The sequence below is a fragment of the Haliotis rufescens genome, unplaced genomic scaffold (assembly GCF_023055435.1).
Source record: "Haliotis rufescens isolate VD_foot unplaced genomic scaffold, xgHalRufe1.0.p SCAF_2, whole genome shotgun sequence".
Classification (NCBI taxonomy): Eukaryota; Metazoa; Mollusca; class Gastropoda; order Lepetellida; family Haliotidae; genus Haliotis; species Haliotis rufescens.
In genome coordinates, this window is record NW_025963890.1 from 38,758,474 (window position 1) to 38,786,288 (window position 27,815).

Sequence of the window (27,815 nt, forward strand, 5' to 3'; positions counted from 1 at the left end):
GACAAACCTAGAAACATAATCGGGGCGAACCAGGATTCACACCCACAATCATAGGTTTCTGGCGTGCCCAAGGGACGCAACTCTGCACTGCGCATCGCGGGGCCTTGGACGACTGGGCCACTCGTCGCTCTCAGTAGAAGCAGGTAACATTGACTCAACACTTGATACACAAAGGCATATTTCTCCCAGTCACTGGGGTCACAAGAGAACAAGTCATATACAAGATTAGTCACATATTCCAGATAACTGCTTCCTGGCTCACAAGGAGTGATTGAGTACATGGATACTGGTCGGAATATACTGTACAGGGAATGACTACCGTGTGGTCCTGCTTAATCTAATACTGAGGAAGATCATGGATGAAGGAGAAGGAAGGGGAGGGGTATGTTCTCCCCATGATTTTACCGATTTAACGGGTAAGATCCTTTCACGAGGCTTCCAGAGGATATTGAAGTCTTATTAATTGAAATGAAACCAAATTCAAATTTTAACCACTGGGTATTTCAAAATTTTGTTCTGAAGTCCTGAAGTGAAGAAAAACCCACAAGGATGAGGAACTAACAGGTTGGAAAACTGAGGTGCCTGTAAGGAAAGGAGCATATCGCCTTCCCACCCTTCTTTCACATCTGCCAGTGTAAAAGTATCTTCATCCTTTGTGTGAAGCTGTGAATGAACTCTTTACACATCTTCCAGTCTGTCCTGGTCCCGGGCCAGCTCGTTGTAAGCACACTTCAACACCTGTACACAGAAAGCAGCCATTTACACACCATCAGGACATACAAATTAGTGTCTCTGACCTCCACACCACCAGAACATACAGATTAGTGTCCCTCACCTCCACACAACCAGGACATACAGATTAGTGTCTCTCATCTAAACACCTTCAGGACATAGAGATTAGTGTCTCTCGCCTCCACACCACCAGAACATACAGATTAGTGTCTCTCATCTAAACACCTTCAGGACATACAGATTAGTGTCTCTCATCTTCACACCTTCAGGACATACAGATTAGTGTCTCTCGCCTCCACACAACCAGGACATACAGATTAGTGTCTCTCACCTCCACATCACCAGGACATACAGATTAGTGTCTCTCACCTCCACACCAACAGGACATCAAGATTAGTTTCTCTCACCTCCACACAACCAGGACATACAGATTAGTGTCTCTCACCTCCAGACCTTCAGGACATACAGATTAGTGTCTCTCATCTCCACACCTTCAGGACATACAGATTAGTGTCTCTCACCTCCACACAACCAGGACATACCGATTAGTGTCTCTCATCTCCACACAACCAGGACATACAGATTAGTGTCTCTCACCTCCACACCTTCAGGACATATCGATTAGTGTCTCTCATCTCAACACCTTCAAGACATATCGATTAGTGTCTCTCATCTCAACACCCTCAGGACATACAGGTTAGTGTCTTTCACCTCCATACATTCAGGACAAACTGATTAGTGTCTCTCACCTCCACACCTTCAGGACATACCGATTAGCGTCTCTCACCTCCACACATTCAGGACATACCGATTAGTGTCTCTCATCTCCACACCTTCAGGACATACAGATTAGTGTCTCTCACCTCCACACCACCAGAACATACAGATTATTGCCTCTCGCCTCCACACCAACAGAACATACAGATTAGTGTCTCTCACCTCCACACAACCAGGACATACTCATTAGAGTCTCTCACCTCAACACCTTCAGGACATACAGATTAGTGTCTCTCATCTCCACGCCTTCAGGACATACAGATTAGTGTCTCTCGCCTCCACAGCTTCAGGACATACAGATTAGTGTCTCTAACATCCACACAACCAGGACATACAGATTAGTGTCTCTCACCTCCACACCTTCAGGACATATCGATTAGTGTCTCTCATCTCAACACCTTCAAGACATATCGATTAGTGTCTCTCATCTCAACACCCTCAAGACATACAGGTTAGTGTCTTTCACCTCCACACATTCAGGACAAACCGATTAGTGTCTCTCACCTCCACACCTTCAGGACATACAGATTAGTGTCTCTTGCCTCCACACCACCAGAACATACAGATTAGTGTCTCTCATCTAAACAACTTCAGGACATACAGATTAGTGTCTCTCATCTCCACACCTTGAGGACATACAGATTAGTGTCCCCACCTCCACACCTTCAGGACATACAGGTTAGTGTCTCTAACCTCCACACCACCAGGACATACAGATTAGTGTCTCTAACCTCCACACCTTCAGGACATACAGATTAGTGTCTCTCATCTCCACACCTTGAGGACATACAGATTAGTGTCCCCACCTCCACACCTTCAGGACATACAGATTAGTGTCTCTCATCTCCACACCTTGAGGACATACAGATTAGTGTCTCTAACCTCCACACCTTCAGGACATACAGATTAGTGTCTCTCATCTCCACACCTTGAGGACATACAGATTAGTGTCCCCACCTCCACATCTTCAGGACATACAGATTAGTGTCTCTCATATCCATGCTTGAGGATAAAACAGATATGTTGTCTGTATCATTTCATGAATCTTCCAGATTTTCTCCAAGTTATTGTGATCCTGAACTGAGAACATTGAGCTATATCCGCACTGCAACCGTTGTTGTATGAGTGCTGAGAGCAGAAAGGGTGACGTACTTCCAAGCAGGACAGAACAAAGGAACAGACTGGGTTACATCCCTACTTTCACTTCCTTCCCATCTTTTGTTTCAGAGCTTGATAACATACTTTCACATCCTTTTGAATGGCCAGATAATTACTGACCTGTGGGACAGGAGAAACGCAAACAAATACAGGTGGCATCATAACTAACCTTATATATCCACAACGTACCTTTTGTATACACAGTGTATCTTACAGATACACAATGTACCTTTTGTATACACAATGTACCCTACATATACACAATGTACCTTATGTATACACAATGTACCTTACATATACACAATGTACCTTATGTATACACAATGTACCTTACATATACACAATGTACCTCACATAACAATGTCCCTTAAATATACACAATGTACCCTACATATACACAATGTACCTTACATATACACAATGTCCCTTACATATACACAATGTACCTTACATATACACAATGTCCCTTACATATACACAATGTCCCTTACATATACACAATGTCCCTTACATATACACAATGTCCCTTACATATACACAATGTACCCTACATATACACAATGTCCCTTACATATTCACAATGTCCCTTACTTATACACAATGTCCCTTACATATACACAATGTCCCTTACATATACACAATGTACCCGACATATACACAATGTCCCTTACATATTCACAATGTCCCTTACTTATACACAATGTCCCTTACATATACACAATGTACCTTACATATACACAATGTCCCTTACATATACACAATGTCCCTTACATATACACAATGTACCCTACATATACACAATGTCCCTTACATATACACAATGTACCTTACATATACACAATGTACCCTACATATACACAATGTCCCTTACATATGCACAATGTACCCTACATATACACAATGTCCCTTACATATACACAATGTCCCTTACATATACACAATGTACCTTACATATACACAATGTCCCTTACATATACACAATGTACCCGACATATACACAATGTCCCTTACATATACACAATGTCCCTTACATATACACAATGTACCTTACTTATACACAATGTACCTTACATATGCACAATGTCCCTTACATATACACAATGTCCCTTACATATACACAATGTCCCTTACATATACACAATGTCCCTTACATATACACAATGTCCCTTACATGTACACAATGTCCCTTACATATACACAATGTCCCTTACATATACACAATGTACCCTACATATACACAATGTCCCTTACATATACATACACAACTTTGAGGCCTGCATGGCAGTGTAATTTGTGCGTGAACATTGTCATGTCCATCGCCATGACCAGGAACGCATGCTGTGTCGTGACCCCCGTTAGGTGTGTGTGACAATGATGTTTCGAGGGAGTGGTCCCCGCAGGATGCAGGTGTTGGCAACAAGGAAGAAATAATAAGGGGAAACAAGTATGTGTGTACCAGCAGGCAAACGGATCACAGACATCTCAATGTTTTCCTGGCAGATGTTTATAATTCTAAACTGATCGACTTGTCATCTAGTCACTGCTTCCCTCTCCCCCTCATTAACTCCCCACCTCCTTCACTCATTCTCTCCTTCCCACCGTCATTCATCCATTCTCCTTCCATCCTTCACTCCTTCCCTCTCACCCTCCCTCATTCATTCTCTACCTCCCCATTCAATCCCTCACTCACTCACTCATTATGTACCTCCCTCATTCCCTATACCCCTTCCTCATTCATTCCTCCCTCCCTAATTCACTCCTTACCACACTCAATCATTCCTCTCTCCCTAATTCATTCCTCTCTCTCCCTCATTCATTCCTCTCTCTTCCTCATTCATTCCTCCCTCTCCCTCATTCATTCCTCTCCCTCATTCCTCTCTCTCCCTCATTCATTCCTCTCTCCCTCATTCATTCCTCTCTCTCCCTCATTCATTCCTCCCTCTCCCTCATTCATTCCTCCCTCTCCCTCATTCATTCTCTCTCTCCCTCATTCCTTCCTCTCTCTCCCTCATTCATTCCTCTCTCTCCCTCATTCATTCCTCTCTCTCCCTCATTCATTCCTCTCTCTCCCTCATTCATTCCTCCCTCTCCCTCATTCATTCCTCCCTCTCCCTCATTCATTCTCTCTCTCCCTCATTCCTTCCTCTCTCTCCCTCATTCATTCCTCTCTCTCCCTCATTCCTCTCTCTCCCTCATTCATTCCTCTCTCCCTCATTCATTCCTCTCTCTCCCTCATTCATTCCTCCCTCTCCCTCATTCATTCTTTCTCTCCCTCATTCCTTCCTCTCTCTCCCTCATTCATTCCTCTCTCTCCCTCATTCATTCCTCTCTCTCCCTCATTCATTCCTCTCTCCCTCATTCATTCCTCTCTCTTCCTCATTCATTCCTCCCTCTCCCTCATTCATTCCTCCCTCTCCCTCATTCATTTCTCTCTCCCTCATTCATTCCTCTCTCCCTCATTCATTCCTCCCTCTCCCTCATTCATTCCTCTCTCCCTCATTCATTCCTCCCTCTCCCTCATTCATTCCTCCCTCTCCCTCATTCATTCTCTCTCTCCCTCATTCCTTCCTCTCTCTCCCTCATTCATTCCTCCCTCTCCCTCATTCATTCCTCTCTCCCTCATTCATTCCTCTCTCTCCCTCATTCATTCCTCTCTCCCTCATTCATTCCTCCCTCTCCCTCATTCATTCCTCTCTCCCTCATTCATTCCTCTCTCTCCCTCATTCATTCCTCCCTCTCCCTCATTCATTCCTCCCTCTCCCTCATTCATTCTCTCTCTCCCTCATTCCTTCCTCTCTCTCCCTCATTCATTCCTCTCTCTCCCTCATTCATTCCTCTCTCTCCCTCATTCATTCCTCCCTCTCCCTCATTCATTCCTCTCTCTCCCTCACTCATTCCTCCCTCTCCCTCATTCATTCCTCTCTCTCCCTCATTCATTCCTCCCTCTCCCTCATTCATTCCTCTCTCTCCCTCATTCATTCCTCTCTCTCCCTCATTCATTCCTCCCTCTCCCTCATTCATTGCCCCCTCCCAAATTCATTCCTCCCTCTCCCTCATTCATTCCTCCCTCTCCCTCATTCATTGCAGCCTAGTTCAGCAAGGCTGGAAACTGGACATTTACATCAGGTGAACTCTCTTGCCTCTGGAAGATGTTCCTTCCCTTTCCTCCTCCATAATTTTCTACCCCCCTACCTCACTCTTATATACCTTCCCTTCCTCTTTTATTCCCTCCTTCCCACCACTCACTCCTTCATTCTCTCCTTCACTCTCTCCCTTCCATCCTTCCATGCCTTCCCTCTACCTCCATCATTACTCCTTTGTATATCACTCCTTCATTCTCTCCCTCCTGCATTCTCTTCTTCCTTCACTCACTCCTTCATTCTCTCTTTTGCATTATCTTCTTACTTCACTCACTCCTTCATTCTCTTTCATTCTCTCCCTCCTGCATTATCTTCGTCCTTCACTCACTCCTTCATTCTCTCCTTCCCCTACTCACTCCTTCATTCTCTCCCTACTTCCTTCCTGCCCTCTCTCTCCCTCTGTCACTCCTTCATTTCTCACCTCATCTGTGTTCTTCACATCTGTGTAATCTTCCTTGCTCCTGTGCTCTGGTCGGGGACTTCTGTGGGTGTACTGTTAAATAATAACAAGGAGTGTCAGTAGGGTCACAATACTTGTCATTGATGAGCATCTTCCCATAGCAAGGGAGTTAACTGACTATCAAAGTCCAGTTTCCACCCTTGCCGAACTAGGCTGGTATAAAGGAGTTACATTTTGGCTGGACTGACAAGTCTATACATAGTTCAGTCAAAATCGTGCAAACAAAGTCGAAATCCTGTTAGTAAACTGTCATGCAGATTTCGGTCGATTGAAGGATTTGCAAAGCATGTGCACCGCCAACTCATTGTCAACAGATATTTTCCCAGTTTTTCATGTTTTTAATCAAGGTCTTCACAAGATTTCATGCACTTCGTGATGTCACAATATAGATCTAGATTATCGATCAAAATGTCTTGACTGGGCGCCGCCATTTTGTTTGAAACAAATGCCAGTTATACGAAAGGTGGAATCTGATTGTTCCATAGGAGAGGCGTAGAAGGGACACAACTCGTAATAACCACTGGTGGTGCTACAATCGAGCTGAGGAATTCCAGCCTAGTTCGGCAAGGGTGGAAGCTGGACTTTTATAGTCAATAAACTCCCTTGCCTCGTGAAGATGTTGATGAGTGGTTAGGAATGAACTATTGTAAATAGCGGTCAGACTGTTCAAGTGAGAAACTATCTACACAAACAGAGAGCATTGTATTGTTTTAAAGCTGTTCATTTCCAAATAGACTGTGATCAATACACAGGCATGGGTTCAAAACATCACAGTAACTTAAAAGATTCAGTCAACATACTCCTTCCCATGGCTTCTCATTGCCAGACCGGAAATTCAATGACCGTCGATCAAAACTGCTTGCTTCTGTAGAACTCAAGGTGTCCATGTATCTGAAAATTATTGTTAAAAATTTAGAACATTTATTCAAATGTTCATTTAACCATTTATCCACGGTATCAATTTCTGTTTTATCATACAAATTAAATGTCACAATACAATATTATGAGTCATGGTGTTTTTAGTTGCCATAAACCGCCTCATATTAATTAAGTTAGCAGAAAAATATGCCTTGCCCAATATTTTTCTGCTAACCTAATATGACACTGTATACGGCAACTAAAGACACCATAACAAATTTATTATGCCGAAAGGTTTACACTCTCTGGTATCCATATCGCACGTGTCATGTCAAAATGAAAACCTGACACTTACAACCGTATGTTAAGGGTCAAAGGGAGACTACTCTTCAAACCTTAAAGGCCAAACCTTGTTTACAATTTTAACTATAATCTTTATCAATAAAATCACGAACATGATCTAAAAAACAGATTAATGTCCTTGCACATCACAATTAATGATAGTTATACACAACACAGTGTCAAATAACGAATTTCGGTACCAGAATTTTCATGTGAAGTATGTGAGTTGGGGGTTGGAAAATCCAAGATTGGATCATATTAGGTCAGTAACAACCATCTTGGATTTTTACTGACGGCATACGGGCTCATGTGGGATCAGTAGTTCTGCTCACTGATTGGTCAGTCTCACTTTGAGGCATAATAAGACACCGTATACTGCAACTAAAGACACCATAACAAATTTATTATGCTGAAAAGTTTACACTATTTGGTATCTTTGTTGCACATGTCATGTCAAAATGAAAACGTGACACTTACAACTGGTATTAAACGACAGGACCAGTAAATATGTTTCGGATACAACGCTTTAATGTAAACATAAATATTAACAATGGAATATATAATGCACAAAATGCAAACGTTTAAAATATTGTAGCAAAATTGGATAGAATTATCATAAAAATGCCCGCATGTTAACAGAAATCTGCGGGCAACAGTAACTTGTCCGCTATTCCCTAACAACGGGCTGCTGTCTATTCTATTGCTATGTGACCTCATTGCCATCATGTTTCTTGTTGGTGACGTCATCTTATATTATGTTCTATGACATTACTATTTGTAACTCAGTGACGTCCGTTCAGACGACCAGTCCTTGATTTAGCCCCTTGATGCCAAGCGCCAGGCAGGGTAACAAGAAGTACAATCTTTTAACGTCTTTTGGTATGACGCGGCCAGGGGATCAAACCCCAGACCTTCCACTCTGACGGTTTGGACTTGTGGAATTGTGATGTCATATCAGTTCATTGTCACAATTGATTGTTCATGACCTCATCCATTGTACATGACCTCATCCATTGTAACCTCATCCATTGTACATGACCTCATCCATTGTTCATGACCTCATCCATTGTTCATGACCTCGTCCATTGTACATGACCTCATCCATTGTACATGACCTCATCCATTGTTCATGACCTCATCCACTGTAACCTCATCCATTGTACATGACCTCATCCACTGTTCATGACCTCATTCATTGTTCATGACCTCATCCATTGTTCATGACCTCGTCCACTGTACATGACCTCATCCATTGTAACCTCATCCATTGTACAGGACCTGACAGGAGACTACTTTGACTAACATCTAGTCTCTGAAATGATCATATTTTACAGGAAAAAAAACTAAATTATTTTAATAAAATATAATAAAAGGAGCGCAGAGGCTATCCTCATTTTCAGATGCGGCAGTAATCTTGACTTGCTCACTATAATAGACTTGCAAGGGTTGTATTGAATATATATGTTTCAGGGTCTGCATGAAAGACAAAAGACAACTGTGACCTCATTCAAACAATAACTGAAAAGTCAGTAGTCTTTATGTAACCAATCGTACCTGAGACAAACGTCGAGGTCAGCTCTCATCTTGTACTCAAACTCCCGGTACTCATCCTGCAGGGACCTGGGGACAGTACATTGCTCATACAACACTTAACTGACCACAGAATTCCCTTATCTTGCAAGACAAATATAAACTTTCCATTAGCAAAATTAAGACAATTATTGCACAATCACATAGATTCTACACATTGACAAAATATTTTAAAAATTCTAATAATGGACAAATTGGACCTCCAATAATGTAAGATGTATTGTTTTGACAATAAACGTTATAGAACCTCATAAAGATATTTTAGTCTTAATTACTACATATATGATGAAAGCTCAACTACTTAGCAAAGTACCTGCACTAGATTCAGTGTATCAAACACATCGGTTTTCATTACAACTGAATAAGCATTATAGACAAAACAATGGATCTTCAAAAAAAACAAATGTTTGATATGAATTTTTAATTTAAAAAGCTAGACATATTTACATTATCCCCAAAAGACAGTTTAATAGCAAGTGTTCCATCTTGAAGTAAGCCTGGTGTCCAGTTCGACATCAACTTCCTGTCTGTCTGTGTGTACTTCCTGGCTGTCTGTGTGTACTTACTGTATCCTGTGTTGAAGGAAGTTGACATTTTCCTCCATGGCTCCCCTGGCTCCGCGCATCCGCTCCTCGAAAGCCTGTTTTGCTGCATCTTTGAGTGTGATGATGTTGTCCGTGTGACGGCGATGCTCCACCTGCAGCAGTAGCAACATCACCATTGATCCATCCATTGATACGGAATTGTTTGTTACGAAAGTACAACATAAAAATAAAATTAAGAAATTTACAATTTGAAAAGTCAAAAAAGAAATGTACCATCAAAATAAACGTTATGAAGTCATGGAGAAACATTACAAAAATAACAACCAAGTTTTTGTCTGTGCTGCTATTTTAAACTTAAATCGAACTACTGTAACACTCTAAGTGTGAATCTATGTGATGTGTTGTTAAAAGAATAAGCGTGGTATGTTTGTAAGCCCGCTGTCAACAGTATTTCAGTTTTGTCATGATTATTATGGGAGGAAAGCGTAAAGTGATTCAGGTCTTCACCATGTTTACCATTTCAGTGAAACTCAAGAGCACCAAATGCTGACAAACGTGTTGGCAATTTGGGGATTCAAACCCAAGAGCATCAGATTCTGGCACAACTAAGGGAAGTAACTATGTACAGCAAGTGTCAAAAGAAAAGCAACAACATTCCACAAGTCGTCTGGTCACAAACAAATCAATCCTAAATGTTTCATGAACATATCATAAAGTAAAACAAGATTATTTCTAATTTAATGGGTTCTCAAGAAACCAAAGAAATGAATTAGCATGGGTAATGGTAAGAAATATCAACTGTAATAAATTAATATATATAGATAATAGTATGTTCCAAAACAAGGTCTAAAACGCCATTATGAATATGTACATCTTTTCTTAAAATGAGTAAACTATGTTATGAGGTCAGTGCGAACATATATTTCAGGATAAAAGAATAGTTTGGGTTTTAAACCATTGACATATCTATACAAAACAGCATCTTAAATCTGCTTAAAGAAAATCAAGTTGTCTAAACCGACTGAAAGTATTATTCAGAAAAACAGATCTACATCATCAACACTTCACTTGTCTGTATACACTACGTTCCTCCATCATCCAGGAATACACATGGCCGCGGTGCAGAGAATGCTAGGTCTGGTTTAAAGAGGGGGAACCAGCGAGAGGTGACACTGATACACACTCAGACAACATCAGCAATATGTCTCGTACAACACAATCCTTACAGCCTCTATTTTACATATTGCTTCAATATCAGGCAACGGTAGCATTTGGACCAATGTCATGCACAGAGTCATGGTCATTTGAGTGAGTGAGTGAGTATGGTTTTACGCTGCTTTTAGCAATATTCCAGCAATATCACGGCGGGGGACACCAGAAATGGGCTTCACACATTGTACCCATGTCAGGAATCGAACCTGGGTCTTCGGCGTGACGAGGGAACGCTTTAACCACTAGGCTACCCGACCGTCCCTCATGGTCATTTAAATTCTATGTGTTATACACAGGTTAATTACATTAGCTGACTGAGAAAAGACATGTCACGATTACACCACATATCGGCTGTCGGTATTCACAAGTGATGGAGTAATGTGGTACATACAAACTGTTAAAGTATCAATATCTGAAACATGAATTATCTCTAATCTAACTACAGACACAGTACAAGCTCTAAACTGTAGTATGTGTAAGCTATGGTGTGAGTGACTATATATTTGAGCTGAACTTGCCAATGGCCGGACTTGAGTACGTAGTTTAGGTGACGGTGTTGGGTCGTCCTACAGTAACATGCATGACACGCATCATTGAAAAAAACATTTCAACGTAGAATAGGATAAAAAATTTTTTAAAATTCTGACAATCGGTCCGATTGTAGTTCTAGATAGATCAATGCTTAAATGTAGCTGGAATATAATGTTGGGTCATCATCTGTTGAGAATACCTAGGTACAAATCACAAACCACAGGAAAATAAGAACACATTTTATCATACCTCCATGTCAGAATGATGAGATCTGATTGATCCACGTAATCTTGATAAAATACTTTATCATATCTCCATGTCAGAATGATGAGATCTGATTGATCCACGTAATCTTGATAAAATACTTTATCATACCTCCATGTCAGAATGATGAGATCTGATTGATCCACGTAATCTTGATAAAATACTTTATCATACCTCCATGTCAGAATGATGAGATCTGATTGATCCATGTAATCTTGATAAAATACTTTATCATACCTCCATGTCAGAATGATGAGATCAGATAAGTCCATGTGATCTTGATAAAATACTGTGTAACCTGCCTTGGAGGGTAATAAATCCCTTATACCCCGCAATGAGCAAGTCAGGCTGCACATGGATTTCTGAGAGAAAAAATCCCTTATATCCCGCTTCAAAGCAAAAAGCCGCATGCTTTTTCCAAGTCATTGAAAGTCACGTGACAAAAAGCAAGCTAACCTCAGCTCAATCGAACATCTGTTTTAATTTGTTTGAATTATTTTACAATGGCATATTAAAACATGTCGGTAAGATAAATTTGTCCTAGCAGGATCACTCGGGGAACATGGGTGTTCAAGGCGTCCCTCATTAGGTTTTATACCACTCGTCTCCAGCTTTTGGTATAAAACCTAATGCGGGGCTCATAAAACCACTTATTATGCCTCAAAGTGAGATTGACCAATCAGAGAGCAGAACTACTGACCCCACATGAGCCTGTATACCGTTAGTAAAAATCCAAGATGGTTGTTGTGTTTCCAAAGAAAAGCCTGCAATCTTATAATCTTTACTGATATATAAATACTGTGACATGGTCAAACTGATAATAGTAATGATAATAAGGACATCATGCATTGGTCAAGACAATTTAAGGGTTCAAATATCAGAATTTCAATAATTCGGCCATGAACCTTTGACCGACCACTCCCGGCCAGACTGATGCTGTATAGGTAGTGAGTGTGGTTTTATGCCGCTTTTAGCAATATTCCAACAATATCAAGGTGGGGGACACCAGAAATGGGCTTCACACATTGTACCCATGTCAAGAATCGAACCCTGGTCTTCGGCGTGACAAGCGAATGTTTTAACCACTAGGCTACCCAACCGCCCCTTGATGCTGTATAACGTATATTGGAGACAAAAAGAAACTTTCAAACATTCTTTCCCTTTCAAACTGCTGTTCATGTCTCATATGGAATGAAAACCAGTCATTTCACTATGACAAGGGAAAACACTAAATGTGTTGGTTTGAGTGAGTGAGTGAGGATCGTTTTACGCCGCTTTTAGCAATATTACAGCAATATCACGGCAGGGGACACCAGAAATGGGCTTCACACATTGTACCCATGTCAGGAATCAAACCCTGGTATTCGGCGTGACAAGCGAACGTTTTAACCACTAGGCTACCCAACCGCCCCTTGATGCTGTATAACGTATATTGGAGACAAAAAGAAACTTTTAAACATTCTTTCCCTTTCAAACTGCTGTTCATGTCTCATGTGGAATGAAAACCAGTCATTTCACCATGACAAGGGAAAACACTAAATGTGTTGGTTTGAGTGAGTGAGTGAGTATCGTTTTACGCCGCTTTTAGCAATATTCCAGCAATATCAAGGCGGGGGACACCAGAAATGGGCTTCACACATTGTACCCATGATGGGAATCGAACTCCGGTCTCCCGCGTGATGAGCGAACGCTTTAACCACTAGGCTACCCGACCGCCCCTGTGCTGGTTTGAATTTGAATTTACTTTTGTTTAAGATATAATTCAAGAAAAAAAAAATGTATGGATTATGGGGTCGATTGTAAACACCAGTACATTTAAAAAAAGAGGAGTTTTGAGTTAGAAGCTTGAGTGAAATCACAATTTGATGATGGCACCAGAAACCATATATCCCACCCCAAACAACCTGTTACTACTCTCAGGACAATAGCTACGTACACCTATCCTTGGCAAGGGTCGAACGGTGATGTTGTCGAGGGTCATGACGTTGGCGGCTCGGATGATATCCGTCTGGTAGTTGTGCTCTCGATCTATTGGGTTACCCTGAAACATACGACCTCAACTTGTTAAATGTTTCTTTCATTATCATCTGGGGGATAGCACAGTGTCACAGAATGGGAAGATTCAACAGTGAGGGAAGATATAATGAGTTCTTTTGTATTTGTACATGTAAACTGAGCACTGGTCGGACTCACATGTAAATTGAGGACCACTAACATATAAACTGAGACCAAGTCTGACTCACATGTAAACTGAGCACTGATCTGACTCACATGTAAACTAAGCAATGGTCTGACTCACATGTAAACTAAGCAATGGTCTGACTCACATGTAAACAGAGAACCACTAACATGTAAACTGAGAACAAGTCTGACTCACATGTAAACTGAACACTGATCTGACTCACATGTAAACTGAGCACTGGTCTCACTCACATGTAAACTAAGCACTGGTCTGACTCACATGTAAACTAAGCATTGGTCTGACTCACATGTAAACTAAGCAATGGTCTGACTCACATGTAAACTGAGAACCACTAACATGTAAACTGAGAACAAGTCTGACTCACATGTAAACTGAACACTGATCTGACTCACATGTAAACTGAGCACTGGTCACACTCACATGTAAACTAAGCACTGGTCTGACTCACGTGTAAACTAAGCATTGGTCTGACTCACATGTAAACTAAGCACTGGTCTGACTCACATGTAAACTAAGCACTGGTCAGACACACATGTAAACTCAGAACAAGTCAGACTCACATGTAAACGGAGAACAAGTCAGACTCACATGTAAACGGAGAACAAGTCAGACTCACATGTAAACGGTGAACAAGTCTGACTCACATGTAAATAAAGAACAAGTCAGACTCACATGTAAACTGAGCACCTGCAACCACGTCATCTTCTCAAGGACCGCAGTGACTGTGTCCAGCTCCTTGAGATTGTTCTCGGCGGCGTTGAGCATCCGTAGATGAAGACAGCTGGTGATTGGTACTATACTCACCTGGCGGGAGATTGCAATATACGCCTAGCTTAATTCACAAGAGATTTTGCCACAACTGGTAATTATTTTCTGCCGGTACATATGGCCAGCATTTAAAAAAGTACATACACATACCATGGCTTATTCATTCTCATACTATGCAGGGGGATGAGGTATCTAAGTGGTTAAAGCATTAGCTCTGTCCGTTAACAATACATCGAACATTTTTACTTTCTGAAACTTACAGCAAGCTTCTTTCTGGAATCAAGTGAAACCATGACAGTAGTGAAGACATCAGAAACAGAGAAAGTGGGATGTTTTTTATTTGTTGTTTAACACCTCACTCAGCAATATATTCCAGCTACATGATGGCGGTCTGTAAATAATCGAGGCTGGACCAGACAATCCAGTGACTGACATTATGAGCATCGATCTACGTAATTGGGATACGATGATATGCATCAACCAAGTCAGCAAGCCTGACCACCCGATCCCGTTAGTCACCTCTTATGACAAGCATAGGTGCCTTTTACGGCAAGTAAGGGCTGCTGAAGACCTATTCTACCCCGGATCTTCACTGGCCGTTTGTGACAGTGGAAATAATTGCTCCATGTAGTTGGAATAGTTAGTTCAGTTCACATCATCTTCCAATCTCATTAAAATCAGATCTTAGTTCTCGCTATCGCTAAACAAAGATCTGAGGACATCCATTACGGGTCAGGTCAGAATGACCTTTCATCCAACAAACAAAGCGTCGCTTACCAGATCATGAAAGTGACGGTCGGAATGTGTTGTCTATTCATGCAACCTCAAAAACATTAACATGGTGTATTCCGAACGACAGTTACGGCCCGTACGATTGATTCCGTCAAAATTATCGTCTATCTCCCGCTTCCGTAGGATAAACATTTGAATGGAGGGGACGTTGCACAGTACGTGGGAAGCACTGCCATACAATCTCAACCATATATTAGACATTCCAGAATGTTCATTTGTTCAGTTTTCAAATATTAATCGAGAACTTTGTCAACAAATTTTTTAAGCGTAGTCTGAAATTGAAGTCACCAGGTTGAAACGAGTGTCGTAAAGCTCGAGAAAGCTGCTTTCTGATGGGCTGATATCAACTTCTTGTTTGTCATTTCAGTGGTCGGTCAAAGTTTGCGAAAGGTCATTCCGACGTGACCCGTAATGGGATATTCTCAGATCTTTGTTTAGCGGCAGGAAGAACTCAGATCTGATTTTAATGAGATTGTATCATCTTCATATTTACCAACTGATTTCTCTGAACGTTGAGCTCCTCCAGCTTGGGTAAAGACGAGAGTCCCTCCAGACTCCCCAGCTACAAGATGAGCAGAGATGAGGATGTACTTGGTTACAGGACACTGTACTTTAGGACTGAGACTTAAGATCCAAGTTACGCACTTTAATAGTGCTTAGGTGGATGTTTTATACAAGGAGATGTAGTTAAAAATTCATATGCTGTATTTGAGGTATAAGCACTCTGCTCCAATAAGCACCCCTTGACCAATTTTCAGACCATTCTGAATGTAATCTTTATAAGCATCCCTACAAAGACTAAAAATGTACATGACAGTCCAAATTTTATTGTATATTTATTTCTCGCCTATTGGAGATACCACTTTTTTAATAAGCTGGTATTTCACATTGTTTAGTACCAAAGCGCGTATATTGAAAACTCTCAACATCCCTGGGCTTTTTCAATGACATTGCGTGTACAGATGACAGATCACAGAGAGGAGCTTATGCACACTTGATGACCCCAGCTATCTTGTTGCTAGGCTGGCGTCACATGGCATTGTTTCGCAAATTATGTCATAGGGTATTGAGACGTGTTTGTAAACTTTGTGGTGCAGGGCCCCATTCCACAAAGCAATAGTAGAGCAACAACAGTCGTAAGTCTGGGTCAAAGTATGGGAGTTACAATAACCTGAGCACTACAATTGCTACGTGGAATGGGTCCTCACACCACAAAGTTTACGAACATGTCACAATGAATTCTAAAGGAAGGCCATTGAATGGTATTAAAAAAATACATGTCAACTTGTAACGTATTTGAAGTATACTACTCAAAAGAAGTTAAGGATCAACTGATTCTTTCATATTACTATAGTTAATCTCTCATGTCATGACAGATTAACTTTACCATTATGAAAGAATTGGGTGATCCTTAACTTCTTTTGAGTAGTATATTATTCTGTTAAACTCATTTGGATTATGCGGTGGATCACGTAGATGTCTGTCTATTTACACACGACATTGAAATTTTTAAAAGTTATAAATATAATACTCAATTTGCTCCCATGTAATACCAATTTTATGAAATAGTTCTTGTTTCTGACACTCAGACTCTCAGAAGCGAACTATCCATAAGTTTAGTATTCTACATACTATAGAATAATATTAGATTATAATACAGGAATAGCAGCGCTGAAGGGGTATATAATCCCCTGGTAACATTTAATATTTATTGAAAACATTGTGGTCTCACTGAGATGTAACTCATGTATGGTTGTATTAACAACCCCCCTTCACACTCACTCCTCCCTTCCCCCCCCCCCCCCCCCCCACACCCCAGGTGTTTATTACGGCAATTACGGTAGTGTACACTTTACTACACATTGGCATTTAGGATAACTAACTTACTTTATTACTGCTGAGGTTTAGGATCCGTAGGTTGATGAGACTTGGCATGCTGGAAATGTCTCGAATTTCATTCATACTCAAATTGAGTTCAACGATAGACGAACTGGTTGTCAGACCATCGATGTGACGCAATGCATTGTGGGCCACATTAAGGCTGAACAGATGATGTAATACCTCAATGCCCTGAAAGCTGAATAAATACACATGCTTGACAATTTGACATCATGTTTAGCAGCTGAAGACTGTATACAGTATTCGACGTAATAAGCGCCCACAGCAATATATTGGCAAGTGAACAATCCCAATTAGCATCACTTCCAGCCCCTATTCACATATAATACACACTCGTGTGTTATATGCACCCTTTATTATTGGCAATTAAATTCTGGAAATTAATTGCCGAATATAAACATTTCAGGCTGTCAGCATAAACCACGAAATTTATCTTTTAACTCTGTTTTTTTCACCAAAATAATATTCTAATAAGAGCCCCCTATTTCTAGTTTTGAGAGCGCCCTGGGTATCGAATACGGTAACGCAATTTGTTCGTATGGTTCATATCATCTTCAATACTTCACAGAGTTTGTACATGCTACGATCCTCCATCCCCCTGAATACATTCCTCCACGATGTAGAGAAGTAGTTATATGTGTCTGTCAGTAGTCAGTTAAAGCAATAAAGCTGTTTAAAACTCTCAGACATCCTATTTCATGCTTGAACTTCGTGTGAACCACGGCCTGATATTGAAGCCGGTGGCAACAAGCGCTATGAGAAATATTGCCATTTGTGTGATTTAATGGGAGCATTGTAGGGCTGTGACGAGTCCAAATTTACTACCCGGGCACCCGCCCCCCTATTACCCTACCCTACCCGGGTACCCACTGTAGGTCTCAAGAGATGTCTCAAAATTTCTGAAAGGGAACTTTATTAGCATAGCCCTGGCCAAACAGATACATGTTAAACAATCTGGTCATGCATAGACTGAAGTTGAATTAAGTTATATCTTTATTCAACCATATGAAAAGTCAGGAGGAATGGGTGCGTAGACTAAAAGAAAAGTGAACATTAGTGACCTCGTATATCACGTGACTAACCACTTGTATAGGGTCCGGGTAGTCCTGTGGGTAATGGGTACTCGAGTTACCCGTCCTAGCCCTAGAACACTTGCTTGTTTTCCTCTTGCTGGAGTGAGTGAGTGAGTGAGTGAGTGAGTTTGGTTTTACGCCGCTTTTAGCAATATTCCAGCAATATCACGGCGGGGGACACCAGAAATGGGCTTCACACATTGTACTCATGTCGGGATTCGAACCTGGGTCTTTGGCGTGACAGGCGAACACTTTAACCACTAGGCTACCCGACCGCCCCCCCGCCCCTCTTGCTGGAAGTCGGCCAGGTCAAGATTTGTTGGTTAAAAATGGCGGATACACGAAGCGGCCATTTGTCTTCACAGGTAAAGGAGGCGTGTAGTGTTCACAAACGTGTGAAGTATTATATTGACGAGGCTCAAAAGAAGAATCGGCTTGACTAGAGAAAGCTAAATAGTGTAAGTATTGGAAAGAAAATAGCTCGGGGCAGACACTTCATCAATAATACAAATAGCAGAACAAAATGAAATAATTTCTACTCAAATTCAACTTATTGGGCACTGAGTTGCTACATGTGATCAAACACACAAGAAACACTTGCTCACAGACCACAGATCAATGGTCAAGTTCATTTGGACCCTACAAGTAAACACTTTGGGCTGGTTGACCTTGATTGTACCAAATGTTGGGGGTATTGGAAATACAGGGGGTAGTTTCTATGGTTACGGTGGGCAAGTTTCCCTCATCATGACATCTTCCCGAAACCAGGGAGTTAACTGACTATAAAAGTCCAGTTTCCAACTTTGCCAACTAGACTGGAATTTCTGGGCTCGACTAAGCGCCACCAGTGGCTATTATAAGTTGTATCCCTTCTATGTCCTTCCTATTGACCAATCAGATTCCACCTCTCATATGACTTGCATTTGCTTCAAATAAAATGCTGTCACCCAGTGACGACTGTCTCATCCATAATCAACATCATATTTATCATCCAAAACTGGCTCCCACAGGAGATATTGCTTGGATGAGATCAAGCGATTTATTACTTGCCCGTGAAGAGATCACCCGTTTAATAAACATACAGCTGTATTACACATTGTGTAATACCAAAACTCGTGCTTATGTACTCTCGGAACACGTTTCACGAACAAATATTGAAAGCTCTCAACATCCCTTGGCTTATTCAACAACATTGCGTGTGGAGATGATAGATCACTGAGAGGAGCTTATGCACACTGGATGACCCCAGCAACCTTGTTGCTAGGCTGACGTCACATGGCATTGTTTCGCCGAAGGATCTTGCAACAAAATTCCACAAATTACGTCATCGGGTATTGTGACGTGATTGTAAACTTTGAGGTGCAAGGCCCCGTTCCACAAGGCGATCGTACGGTAGCGCGACGACAGTCGTTGGTCTAAGTTAAAGTATATGAGTTGCGATAACCTTAACGATAGGATAATTTTGTGGAACGGACGCCTGGATTCTAAAGGTGGACCGTTTGATGGTATTAAAATCATACGTTTCAACTTTTGACGTATTTGAAGTATAACTGTGTTAAACTCAGTTGGATTATGCCGTGGATCCTGTAGGTGTCAGCCTATTCACACTCAACAGTATAATTCTAAAAACGTTATAAATGGCCAGTAATAAATAAAATACTAAACTCGCTCCCGTGTAAAACCAATTTTATGAAACTCGTGAATAGTTATGGTATCTGACTATTCACTCGTTCCATAAAATTGGTATTACACGGGAGCTCGTTTAGTATTCTATATATCTACACTGTAGATATCGCTGCAATGAAATTACATCACAATGCTTTGCAGACCATTGTGACGTCACTGGTTACCATGACGTCACAATCAAATGACATCACTAATGGCTCTGCTTCTGAAGCCGTTTGCAGTACTTTTTACACTGAAGACACTGCTAATTACTGAAAATTGAAAAAGTTGAAAGAATGATGTTGGATGATAAATAAAATCTCACCCTCGAGTCCTTTGATATAAAATATATCTCGGAATTTTTCCACTTTTATCAACTCGTGTTGATATATTTGATATCAAAAGACACTCGGGTGAGATTCTCTATATTGTTATAAAACGGGTCTTACTTTGCAGAGTGCATCAAATCACGTGAGTACCCTTGAGTATAAACTTGAAAAGATTTGGAAAACATCAGATTATGCTAAGTTAACGGTACACTTGTTTTGCAAATCCTGCAATCAACCGAAATCTGTTTACGAAACGGCAGTTTACAAACCGGATGTCGATTTCATTACGCAATTCTGATAGGACTATATATTTAGTCCAGCCAAAATATAACTCCATAATTCCAGCCCAGTTTGGCAAGGGTGAAAAGTGGACTTTTATAGTGAGTTATCTCCCTTGCCTTGGGAAGATGTCATTTTGAGTGTGGACACTTAAAATCACCCATCCCATAATTATAGAGCAGATGAACCACTATTGCTATAGTCTACCACAGCTACATCACTACTGCCAGTGAAACTGTGTACCACATCCACACAACAAAACTCCAATGTCAAGCCAGACATTCAAAGGGAGATAACTGTGTACAACCAAAAGTTCTCATTTCAGAAATGATGCAACCAAACGTACAACAGGTATGCATGCAACCATGGAACTGCATGGAAATAAAATCTGTGAGACACATTATCTTTGTCATTAAATCAAAAGGTTTATATTCCTAAAAAAAATATGAAATTAACTCCAAATCACTGATAGTTTTCAATTTCTTATTTTGGTCATACAATGTTGTCATACAGTGTTGTCATACAGTGTGGTCATACAATGTTGTCACACAGTGTGGTCATACAATGTTGTCATACAGTATGGGCATACAGAATGGTCATACAATGTTGTCATACAGAATGGTCATACAATGTTGTCATACAGTGTGGTCATACAATGTTGTCATACAATGTGGTCATAAAGTGTTGTCATACAATGTTGTCATAAAGTATGGTCATACAATGTTGTCATACAGTATTGTCTTACAATGTTGTCATAAAGTGTGGTCATACAATGTTGTCATACAATGTGGTCATACAATGTTGTCATACAATGTTGTCATACAATGTGGTCATACAGTGTTGTCATACAATGTTGTCATACAATGTTGTCATACAATGGTGTCATACAGTGTTGTCATACAATGTTGTCATACAGTGTTGTCATACCATGATGCCATAAAGTGTGGTCATACAATGTTGTCATACAGTGTTCTCATACAATGTTGTCATACAGTGTTCTCATACAATGGTGTCATACAGTGTTGTCTTACAATATTGTCTTACAGTGTGGTCATACAATGTGGTCATACATTGTTGTCATACAGTGCTGCTATACAGTGTGGTCATACAAAGTTGTGTTACAGTGTTCTCATACAAAATTGTCATACATTGTCTCATACAATGTTGTCATACGGTATTGTCTTACAATGTTGTCTTACAGTGTTGTCATACAGTGCGGTCATACAATGTGGTCATACAATGTTGTCATACAATGTGGTCATGCAATGTTGTCATACAGTGTGGTCATACAATGTTGTCATACAATGTTGTCATACAATGTGGTCATACAGTGTGGTCATACAATGTTGTCATGCAATATTGTCGTACTTGTCATACGGTATGGTCATACAATGTTGTCATACAATGTGGTCATACAATGTTGTCATACAGAGTGGTCATACAGTGTTGTCATAAGGTGTTGTCATACCGTGTGTCATACAGTGTGGTCATACAATGTTGTCTCAGTAACCAAGGCAATCCACAAAACAAGACATTAAATTGGTAAATGGATTCATAACAAGTAACATCTTTCCTTATCATCATGGTTCAAATGTTAAGTCTGAGACAAGTATACTTCAAGAAGGACTAGTGACATTTCCTTGAGGAAATCATAGATCTGGCAACGCCTGAGCAGATAATTGGTGAAGACTTGTGAAAACATAAATAGATTTTACACCCTGTTCAGTGGTAAACAAACCCCTCCCAACAAAGGCCACCTACCTCTTGAGTTTGTTGAGCGAGGCGTCCAACTCTCTAAGGTTACGGAAGGGGAGGAGGCCATCGTGAGGAAGGAAGGCCAGCTCGTTGAGGCTAACATCCAGACGCAGGATGCGCTCCGGTGCGTCAAGGACAGACGGTTGCCTCAGCATGTAGCCTTCTCTGAAATTAAGAATGAGCACTTAGAACCTGTTGATATAAATGTCCCTAATGGTAAACTGGGTCAGTGTTTAAATTCTTCACACTTCAGTTTATAATTTTTGCATAAGTCCACTGTTACCGTATTCAATGTAATAAGCACCCAGGGCGCTCTCAAAATGAGAAATAGGAGGCTCTTATTAGAATATTATTTTGGAGAAAATAAAACAGAGTTGAAAGATAAATTTCATGGTTTATGCTGACAGCCTGATATGTTTATATACGACAGATATATCTTTCCAGAATTTAATTGCCCATAACACATTAGTGCGTTTTATACGCGAATAAATAGGTTTTGTGTACATTGATCAATCGGAAGGAGTGCTAATTGGGATTGTTCACTAGCCAGTATATTAGCAAATATCGCCATGGGCGCTTATTACATCGAAAATGGTAATAAATATGACATTTCACACATACCGTAACTGAATTCAAAAGATCTCTTTTGAAACGATACATCAAGGGAGTGAGTGAGTTGGGTTCAAAGCATAATGTACAACAGCAACATGTATTTTTCATTATCTATTTCTTTTACTTCGCATTATTTAACACAAGAACATGGATGAATAAATGAGAAAAAGGAATGGTTAAATGCTGATGGAAAAGTATTTCAGTTATATCTCTCTGTGTCAGTTATATGCCAGCAGAAAGCCCAAAGAGAAACAGATTCTATGTATTAGTGACTGTTGGTCTGTCAGTACAGCACATGAGTAGATCACAGTGTGAAATGTATTTTAGCGGGATGCTTTGGGTAACAAGTCGTCGTGGGATGATACACAGATGCATCGGTGGATCGCGATGTTTTACTTCTCGAATCAAATATTGATCACAATCGCACACAAAGTAAAAGGTATCGATTCTAACCTTAAATGTAATTTTTAATAAATGTTACACCAAATACTAATTACTAGTTATTAAAAACGTAAATATTTTTATCCACTGCGCATAATACTTGACACTGCCAACTGTAAATTGTTAGTGTGCCAGGTATTTGGCCATCCTGTCTATGTAAACGATGGCTTACACACCACAGAATAAAGCACATGCAAGTATCGTGATACGTATCTGATCGAACAGTTGATGTACAGTCCCAGCCCCAGTAACAAGGCATGAGAGTTATGTCCCTTAGGTCATGGAAGCGGAAGAATATAATGAAGCATGGTCCACGCTACTATGTCTTCAATCGTTTATCGTCCAGTGTGACACAGCCCATCGGCTGCTGAAAACATTACAGTACCATACCCCTGCGTGTGGGTTTCACGTGTATTACTTATATAAAAACATCTAATGTTGGCTCCTCCCACAACTGACAGTCTGTAGTACAACTCACATAAAGTTTGAGGCAGTGATAAAGCAAATGTGACCACGTCTTTCAGAGAGAACCAGAACATACTGTTTTGCTGGTTGTTTTTTTATTGTTAAGCATTGTGAGAAGTTGCTAATTGGAGAATTGACTTAAAAACAAGTACTGCTTTCTGCTGGTTTATCAGTATATTGATCACAGGCTTAAGTATACCATATTCGACGTAATTAACGCCTAGGGCGCTCTCAAAATTAGAAATAGGCAGCTCTTATTAGAATATTATTTTGGTGAAAAAAACAGAGTTGAAAGTTAAATTTTGTGGTTAATGCTGACAGCCTGAAATGTTTATGTACGACGGATATATTTTTCCAGAATTTAATTGCCCATAATTAAGGGTGCATATAACACACTAGTGGGTATTCTACGCGAATAAATAAGTCTTGATCAATCAGAAGGGGTGCTAATTGGGATTGTTCACTAGCCAATATATTAGCAAATATCGCCATGGGCACGGGATGCTTATTTCGTTGAATACTGTACATGATATACCAAGCTGAAACCAAAGATGTATACGTCTTTGCTGAAACATATTGATGCCATTGTGAAGAGTTACCTTTCCTTGCCCCACTCAAAGCTGTAGACGAGTGACTTCACTTGACACATCTTTAAGTCAAGTTGGTACAGTGTGCGACTAGTTGATGCTTTCCACCCATCTGGGAGTGTTGTCAGCCGTGAGATGCGGCGTTCCACAAACTCAGGTGTTAAATACGTCCCCATTATTCTCAGAGGAATCTGACAGGTCTCTTCACTAATATTGCTGTAGCTCCTTACATTCTCCTCGAATGATGAGTGTCACTTGGGAGAGCGTGTATCCTCCATCTTGAACATCTGAAACATAGTTGTAGAACCTATATACAGTGATCCCTCGCTACAACGCTACCTTTGGGGTCCAAATAATTGATGAGTGTTATAGATGATCAGCGGTTTAATGAAGGTCGAGTCATAGGTGGTAGATGACCAACAAAACAGTATACATGCTCTGCCCACCTAACACCATCTACGTTTCACGTTTCAGAGTTTAAAAAAGAATTAGAATAGAAGTTGTTTATGATTCATAGTGTAAAAAAATGATTTATCCAGTAATTATATGCGCTTTAAAAAAACACATTGTATCCCTTCAGCGAATTCAGGCGAATAAACAGGTATAACAAACTTGGTCAATAAAAGTATTAAATTTTACATAAAACATTACTAGACATGATGATTTACCATTAAAATTGTATTTCCTGCTCTCCAAGGCATTGTTTTATACGCAGAGATTAAGATTACCGTGTGTATTTTCTTGTAAACTTAGCCGGAAATAGCAATCAGCTGTGCACATGTTTCCTCCCAATCTACCGGTGATTCAGTTATAAAGAACCCAATGATACATTGTATTTCCACAAAAGGCCATAAAATACTATTTATCAGATTTTCATCTGAAACTTATATAATTTTACAGTCTGTAACTATAGATGGAGAAAAACACTACATGTCTTTCCTTCTTTACTTGATGAAAACACCACAAAGATCGACATAAGCAAACATTCGGCAGGGACAGGTAACTCGGGTACTCGGGTCGGGTTGGTACTGAGTAGGACCTGGGTACCCACAGAACTACCTGGACCCATGGTTAGTCACGTGATATATTGTTTAATGGCAAAATTTCCTAGAACTCCATGGTTACACTACAAGCCACTAATGGTCGCATTTCTTTCTGACTATGAACACATTCCTTCTGACTTTATGCAGGTGAATAAAGATAAACTTCAGTGTATGCATGACCAGATTGTTTTATATGAGTATCTGAATACATTTTGCCAGGGCTCTGGTCAAACTATTCGCAATACAGCAGGTACCCGGGTAGGGAGGGGTAATAGGGGGATGGGTACAAACCATCTTCCCGAGGCAACAGAGTTAACTGACTATAAAAGTCCAGTTTCCACCCTTGCCGAACTAGGCTGGTATTATGGAGTTACATTTTGGCTGGACTAACGAGTCTATGCATAGTCCAATCAAAATCGTGCACCGAAATCGAAATCTGGTTCGTAAACTGTTGTGCAGATTTCGGTCGATTGCAGGATTTGCAAAGCATGTGCACCGCCAACTCGTTGTCAACAGATATTTTTCAAGTCTTTTCATCAAGGTGCTCACGTGATTTGATGCACTTCGAGATGTAAGACCCGTTTTATCACAATATAGATCTTGACTATCGATCAGATAGTCCTGACTGGGCGCCACCATTTTGGGTGAAGCAAATGCAAGTGATACGAGAGGTGGAATCTGATTGGTCCATAGGAGAGGCTTAGAGGGGACATAAATGGTAATAGCCACTGGTGGCGCTACGATCGAGCCCAGTAATTCCAGCCTAGTTTGGCAAGGGTGGAAACTGGACTTTTAAAGTCAGTTAACTCTCTTGCCTCGGGAATATGGGTACAAACTTGTCTCTGGACATCACTTTCATTGGTATGTAGCTTTCACTTTGTTTACCTAAACTTCCTTGAGTGAAAGAATTGCTACTAGTCTCCACCTCCTGACTTGCAGCCTAAGTTACAGGGCTATGGCTGTATATTCCTCTGACAATTATTTAAAACAACAGTAGACAGATACAAAGTCTATATAAACACCCAGATTCATTTGGCAATCCCCAAATAAAAATACCAACATTCTTGAACATGTTTAATCCATTAAAATATTTTTACAGACAATCGCTTCACTTTTTTCATTCAATCCTTTTCTAAATTGTACTAGTCTAAAGGGGTTAAGGTCTCAGATCTACTGAAATGTATTCTGAAGTAGGGCTGGGACGGGTACCTCGGGTACTCGGGCCGGGTGGGTACTGAGTAGGACCTGGGTACCGAAAGAACTACCCGGACCCCTGCTTAGTCACGTGATATATTGTTTCATGACAAAAGTTCACTATAACTACATGGTTACACAAATCACTTATGTTCGCATTTCTTCATGACGATCATCGCATTCCTATGGAGTTATATACCTTCAGTGTATACATGACCAGAATGTTTCGTACGTGTATCTAAATACATTTTGCTCAGGCTACTGTCAAACTTTTTGCAATCGGACATTTTGTAACTTTTTGTAACATCGGATACCCGGGTTGGGTTTGGTAACAGGGGTGTGGGTACCCTGGTAGTAAATTTGGAGTCGTCCCAGCCCTATTCTGAAGTATGTAAAAGTCCCGAAAAAATTCTTGCAGTATTAGAAACACCTTGAGGCATGGTATTCACAGCAATCTGTAGCTACAGACAAATAAAAATATACATAAGATACATGAATGTTAAAAACTTTCATTGGATGTGCAGGTGTTTCTTATCATGTCTGGTTATTAATTACAGTTCCTTTGTGTTTCTATCAAGCCGACATCATTGGTTTGTGTACAATGTATCACAATTTTGTGAATAAGAGTGTTCAATGTAACCGTCCGTTTATTTCAAATGAGTGAAGCAAATCTAGCCTGCATCCTCTACGTGTCTTACCACTCGCTGTTTCTAAGGAAGCCTTTTCGAAGGGGAACAACTCCACTTCAACTTCCGTATTTCAAACTCCGTACAGGGCGAAGCGAACCCTATTTTGAACTGGAGAACTTTCAGTCACCATACTGCCATATTTATCAAATAAATTGTTTTGTCTTGGCAAGTTTGGGAGCATATTTGTAAAACATTTGTAAAAAGTGTCAAAAGGATTTCAAATATTAGAATAGGTGAAATCGGATTTAACATCGCTTTCACTTATTTAGCCCGCACGTGTTTGGGTGTTAGTACTGAAGAAATCACGAATATATAATGAAAATGTATTTTGGGCCTGAATAAGTTAATATATGTAAATATTGGAAAATACCGTCAAAATTCAGTTTAGGTCATTTAGCCCAAGCTGACTCAT

The 27,815-nt window shown here is 40.4% G+C and overlaps 1 protein-coding gene across 2 annotated transcripts; it reads right to left on the minus strand.

Moving 5' to 3' along the window:
- Positions 1-27,458, minus strand: LOC124114800 (leucine-rich repeat and coiled-coil domain-containing protein 1-like). 2 transcript variants are annotated; one of them, XM_048399941.1, is made up of 13 exons: positions 27,413-27,458; positions 24,490-24,764; positions 22,379-22,537; positions 17,260-17,449; positions 15,866-15,934; positions 14,485-14,616; positions 13,546-13,650; positions 11,333-11,380; positions 9,624-9,754; positions 9,022-9,087; positions 7,068-7,158; positions 6,229-6,300; positions 1-738 (listed from the first exon to the last, which is right to left on the minus strand). In XM_048399941.1, the coding sequence occupies exons 2-13, from the start codon at positions 24,651-24,653 to the stop codon at positions 679-681; spliced, it is 1,287 nt and encodes a 428-aa protein (XP_048255898.1). In that variant the 5' UTR covers positions 24,654-24,764; positions 27,413-27,458; the 3' UTR covers positions 1-678. The 2 variants fall into 2 exon arrangements, with proteins under 2 accessions (XP_048255898.1, XP_046331514.2); XM_046475558.2 differs by lacking the exon at positions 11,333-11,380.
- Positions 27,459-27,815: the final 357 nt, after the last annotated feature.